The sequence below is a fragment of the Miscanthus floridulus genome, chromosome 19, assembly GCF_019320115.1.
Source record: "Miscanthus floridulus cultivar M001 chromosome 19, ASM1932011v1, whole genome shotgun sequence".
NCBI classification, from domain to species: domain Eukaryota; kingdom Viridiplantae; phylum Streptophyta; class Magnoliopsida; order Poales; family Poaceae; genus Miscanthus; species Miscanthus floridulus.
In genome coordinates this window covers 103,948,433-103,954,331 of record NC_089598.1, presented here as the reverse complement: position 1 = coordinate 103,954,331, position 5,899 = coordinate 103,948,433, and the positions used below count along the sequence as shown (strand labels likewise).

General features: G+C 39.7%; 1 protein-coding gene across 1 annotated transcript; it reads left to right on the top strand.

Annotated features, from left to right (window-relative positions):
• Positions 1-2,217, top strand: LOC136526530 (protein farnesyltransferase subunit beta-like). Its single transcript, XM_066519170.1, has 11 exons — positions 1-90; positions 175-330; positions 830-912; positions 991-1,044; positions 1,143-1,194; positions 1,261-1,325; positions 1,431-1,487; positions 1,561-1,612; positions 1,775-1,861; positions 1,935-2,057; positions 2,158-2,217. The coding sequence occupies exons 1-11, from the start codon at positions 1-3 to the stop codon at positions 2,215-2,217; spliced, it is 879 nt and encodes a 292-aa protein (XP_066375267.1).
• Positions 2,218-5,899: the final 3,682 nt, after the last annotated feature.

Below are 5,899 nucleotides of genomic sequence, written 5' to 3'. Positions count from 1 at the left end.
ATGACCAGCGTAGGCCGGCCGACCAAGCCTATGCGTGGCCTCGTCATCGCCGGTGGCAGTGGCACCTTACCTTGCCCGCTGAATCTGGCAGTACGTCACCCTCTTCCTCTCCTCCTCGGTCTCCTAACTCCTCCCCCAGATCCTCTCTCCCTCCACCTTTTCCCCTTTGTGCAGGTGATTGGTTTCAGTCACCCTTGGCTGTGCTACTGGATGGTTCATCCACTTGCTTTGCTGGATGAAGCACTTGATGATGATCTTGAGAATGATATCATAGACTTCTTAGCTCGATGTCAGGATAAAGATGGTGGATATAGTGGTGGACCTGGACAGGTTACTCCAATCTCAAAACCTTTTCAGCCCCACACTTTTGAGCATAATATCTTTGATTTTGCTATTTGCATTGATTTTTTTAGATAAGATTTTAGATTTATGCAGTGTATGCATTAGTCTTGGATATGTCCAATGAAACACTGAGGACATATATGTTTGCTGTTGCAATCACATTAAATATTTGAATCCCTCTTTAGCTCACCCGGTTGTAATTGTAACATTTTTAATTGATATTAGCATGTCCATGTAACAAACAAAATACGTGCTAGTGACGATGGGCACTATGCTTTGGATTTGAATACTCAAGGTTATCTTTTTTGAAAGCAAAGCACATTATTGGGTGCTTGATTTAGCCTTCTCATTCATTTAGCATAAGTTTTTAACCAGAAATCTTGTTTGTTATTGATTTATAAAGTTAGTTCGAGTTCATTTATGTTGAGTCATTCAAGAGGGTAAATTGTAGTTTTTTAAGACATTCTTTTGTCCACGTCCTTTGCAGTTGCCTCACCTAGCTACGACTTATGCTGCCGTAAATACACTTGTGACAATAGGGAGTGAAAGAGCACTGTCATCAATCAATAGGTAAATCTCATGGTTGCTCTAAAGCAAGATCTGCTTTACATGAGTTCTTTTGTTAATAATGTTAACCTTGTTGGTCAGGGACAACCTGTACAAGTTTATGTTTCGGATGAAAGATGTATCAGGTGCTTTTAGGTACACAACCTATCAGCATGGATAATGTACAGAGATCACTTTCTCATTTGTAGCTCTTTCTGAGGTGACGCCTGCCACTCATTTTTCCTTTGCCCTAGAATGCATGATGGTGGTGAAATTGATGTCCGTGCTTCCTACACCACTATATCGGTGAGTTTCTTGTGGTCCTTCACGATTTTTCTACAGTTACTTGATATTTCCAGATGTTGACCTTAGGTTGCTAGCCTTGTGAATATTCTTGATGTTGAACTGGCAAAAGGCGTTGGTGACTTCATAGCAAGGTTTTGTTTGTGTTATATAAATGCATTTTTTCAGTTGCAAAAATTGTTGCTTGGTCACAGTTCTTTTCTAAAATGTTGCTCAATTGATATACTATATGACTGTAGTTGTCAAACTTATGAAGGTGGTATTGCTGGGGAGCCTTATGCTGAAGCACATGGTGGGTATGTTTCTGAGGATTTCTGTAAAGTTCCAAATTTATATGTTAAGAACATTAACAAAAGTTGCTTTCATAAGGTATACGTTCTGTGGATTGGCTGCTTTGATCCTGCTTAATGAGGCAAAGAAAGTTGACTTGCCTAGCTTGATCATAAGACAACCTCTTCCTCCCTAGCTTGATCCTTTGGTGAAAGTGCATGACAAGTAGTCGATACTTGTGTGTTTGGCTGATGCAACATTTTTTTTTATTACAATACCATTTGGTGTTGTTGCTGACATCTTCACCATTTAGGGTTGGGTGGCTTTTCGTCAAGGAGTGGAATGCGGATTTCAAGGACGAACTAATAAATTGGTTGACGGTTGCTACTCCTTTTGGCAGGTAATTGTAACATCTGTCTACTGTTATCTTTGCCACATGTGCTCCATGTAACAGAAATCTAGTGTGTGACCAGGGAGCTGCCATTGCTTTAACACAAAAGTTAATTACGATTGTTGATAAGCAATTGAAGTCCTCGTATTCCTGCAAAAGGCCATCAGAAGAGGATGCCTGCAGCACCAGTTCATATGGGTGCACTGTGATCATTTCTGATTGCTAGGTAATGGAACTTAGAGAATTGGTCTGTTTATTTCTTATTAGTGTTATTGGAACTGAATGCTCACACCATGTTTTTTTAGGTTTCAGCAGGCTTTCTAAATCCATCAAGAAGTACATTGTATATCAACAAGGCCATGTAGCTATGTCTTAAAAAATCTGGATTACCAGGTGATGACATATGCTTGTAATTTTTCATGCCTTCCTCACCTGGTTGAAGTGACACCTATTTGGACATGATCCTACATAATACAAGACTTACTGAGTTACAAGGAAATCATGGTCAGCCATGCTACTATTTTATTTTGGAGATTTTCTCCATTGCACATGAATTCGAGGTTTGAGATATCTAATCAATTAAAATGAAATGAAATACTTTTATTCTTTGCTTTCCTCCTGAAATACAGAAAAAACATTAGAACCTTTGTTGCCTGTTGTGATTGGCATCCTAGGCTGCTATGTGATGTCATTCTTAGCATTGTTTCTATTATAATTAGTTCCACACACCCTTCATGTTTTAACTTGGATGGTCGTGTTGAAGGTTTTGAGGGTGCCCTTGTGCAATTGTTAGCTGTTCTCCCAAAGTTGTAACTTTGCTGATCATTTTGGGGAAAAAATAAATTACCTGCTTTAATGGAAATTTAGTCATGCCTGGTTTAGTTCCTTCTGGCCGGTGATTCATTTCTCTACTTGCTTCTTGACTGTGGTACTATTTCTGGAAACCATTTCCACAGAGTGCGTTATGTGGATATGAAGCATGAGTTTGCGTTTGTTGTCCAACAGAAGCCGATTGATTGTTGAGTTTGCAAAAGGGTAAGCTATAAGACTGCAAGAGCCCTCTGTACTATATAATTTATTCCTTTTTCTGTCTTATGTTTTTCCTTTTCTTGTACCACACTACCGCTGCTACAAGCTAAGCAAGGCTATCTTTTCCTGTCCCATATTCTTGAAACTCCTAAGGAAGAAATGGTTTCCCTAGAAGTTTTCGGGTGAGTTTATTGTCCAAAAGATGCACTTCAAGTTAAAATAGCGCATCAGATTACTTGGTTCATAGGAGATGCATGCTGGCTTAGTAATATTCCAAAATTGCTGCAGAACACAGCTGAGCGGAAAGACTATCAGACTTGCACTACCAAGCTGCTGAAAAACTTAAGTCTGGGCACCTTTGCCTTGCAGGAGTCGTTACATCCGAATTCGAGTTTGGGTGTGATGTGTGAAGGGGTTAGCTACAACGTGACTTGCTAGACAAAAATCATTAAATCCGGTTTCGTCATTGCCTGTGCAAAATCTTGCATCTCGTAGCAATCTAGTTCATGACATCATGCATAGACGATTGTATCTTGCAGTGATGCTCGATTGCAATGAGCCACAATTGTTTTCTGCTTCCTTTCCTTGCTGTAGCATGCATATCTGATTTTTGTTCTATCAAAACCGAACAAAACATATGACCTTTGGACTCTGACATCGAGGCTAAAAGGACTTAATGCTGTCATTTTTCATTCAGGTGAAGTTGACTTTATGAAGTACATGCCACGGCAGGACAAAATTTCATAATGCTTTGGCAAACGAGTTGTAGGCTATGGCAACCCGTATCCTATCGCGTCAAAATCTGAGAAAGTTGGCTTCATTCACTCTCTAGAATATATCCCAGAGGCAACTAATATCACCTTACCCTCCAGCTCTCAGGTAATGAAACAGTTTCAATTCTTACCGATTTTGAGTCCTCAGTTGTATGCATATACACCAAAGGAGAAAGAGAAACACCACATAAGCAAAATTTATGCCTAATTGCATGATCCCAACATCCTAGGGCTTTTCAGGCCGCAACATGTTTTTTACCCTTTTCGATTAGACAGAGGTTGCACTGATTTTGCAATATGAAACCACAAAGCTATTACTCCAGTTATTCTGTAAGTAGCAAGTAGTCTCTTCTATTGAGTTCTGGAACATATATCACGAGAGTTCACTGATTAAGTGTTACCCACCTAGTCAATCAAATTATTGTCTGAAGCTTACTAATCCAAGATGTGAGCAAGGGTGTCATAATGGTTTTGATTCCTTTTTCATGCATGACGGTTTCATTTAGTTCTCCTTGTAATTTCCTTCTGTTTATTATAGATCTACTATTGCTTCTCCCAGCAAATTCCTCACCCCCCTTCACAGCTGGTGTTCAAGTATTTTGGAGTGGCAGCAACCATATGTGCACGAAGCTGGTGTTCAAGTATTTTGGAGTGGCAACAAGTGTCCGAGAATTGCTGCAGGACGACATGAATTGCAGTTTTGTTCTTTTGTTTGCACCTACTATCGTGTAGGACAAAGACATGGAATTGTTGAATGCCACTTTTGTGCCCAAGTCCTGATCTATTGATCTCTTAGCTTTAGTCATAACCAATTAATACAAGACTTGTAGTATGTCTATACATAACTGACTAATCTATATCTTGGATGGCTCTATGTGTGTGTGTGTGTGTATATATATATATATATATATATATATATATATATATATATATATATATATATATATATATATCAAGTTGGTGTATGTATGGAAGATCTAATATATTATTTATACAAAAATCAAGTGAATTTGATCAATGTGATGCCTTCTATATGAGCAAAAGTGGATTTGTCAAATTATTTTAATTGTAATTATATCTCTGCAGTTTTGCCGACAGTTTTTTTGGGGCAGGGTATGGTTTGTAAAATACCTTGGAAATTGTTTGGGCAACATACAAACTGTCGGGAAAGGTCTTAACTGTCGGCGTAGGTCTTAACTGTCGGCAAAGGGTTAACTGTCGGCAAAGGTTTCAACTATCGGCGTAGGTAGACCGTTTGCCTACACATAAAGTGTCGGGGATTCTATTAACTGTCGGCAAAAGTTTCGCCAATGGCTTCTAGCGCGACTGTTTCTAAACTGTCGGCAAAACTTTTCGCATGAGGTTACCTGTCGGCAAAGGTGTCATTTGCCTACAATAGAAAGTGTCGGCAAAAGTATGTTGTGTTATAGTGTCATCAAGCTCTCGTCAAGTGGTCGCATATGCCGGCTTCGATGTCCACTTGGGAGACTGTCGAAGAGCTTCGTCGCCAATTCCCGCGGGCTCCGGCGTGGGGACACGCCGGTTCACAAGAAGGGGGGATTGTCAGCAACGCCCCTAATTCTGCTTCCACTGTCCTCGTCGACCCTGCTGGAGGCAGCGACCACGGCAGCGCTCCTTCATCTCCAAGGCCCAAGAGGCGAGTTCGGCCCAATCCCAAGGTGTTCGGGCCCATGTGGCAGCCGTAGGCTAGTATAAGTCTGGAGAAGGGGAGAGAGAGAGGGTTACGAATCCTGTAAACCTTAAACTCAATTATGTTATTCAAGCACTCATCATTACTGTATTTCTTCTTCCTCTCATCCAAGCATTAGTTTCCTGGTTCCTGCTTACATGAGAGGTGTACTCTACATTCCAACCACCTAGATTTAAGTCCTCTTCAATTTGAATTTGGGTGTCTTGTTTATTTCTAAGGAAAAGTTCTAGTTCATCCTAGTTTGATCTCATTTTTTAAACATGTCTAAGTCAAATTAATATAGACCTATTTCACAGAGAATTTAATAAAACTAACTTGATCTTGTAGATGATGTACTCTATAAATTTGGTCAAAACTAGAGAAGTTTGACTTACTAAAAAGAAAATATTTTTTTTCATTATTTTTGTGGAACGTTAAGGAGCACTTCTTTTTTTTGAAACATGTTGGCTTGTTGCGACGTCAAACCTGAACTTTCACGGAACACAGTAATGACGGATACAAATGTTCTCATATCCTTGCCTTTTCAAGCTAGCG

Coding starts and splice junctions, on each gene's coding strand:
- LOC136526530 (XM_066519170.1), top strand. CDS start 1: ATGACCAGCGTAGGCCGGCCGACCAAGCCTATGCGTGGCCTCGTCATC. Junction 1,195..1,260: donor CTTCCTACACCACTATATCG/GTGAGTTTCTTG, acceptor TGTTGACCTTAG/GTTGCTAGCCTTGTGAATAT. Junction 1,326..1,430: donor GTTGGTGACTTCATAGCAAG/GTTTTGTTTGTG, acceptor ATATGACTGTAG/TTGTCAAACTTATGAAGGTG.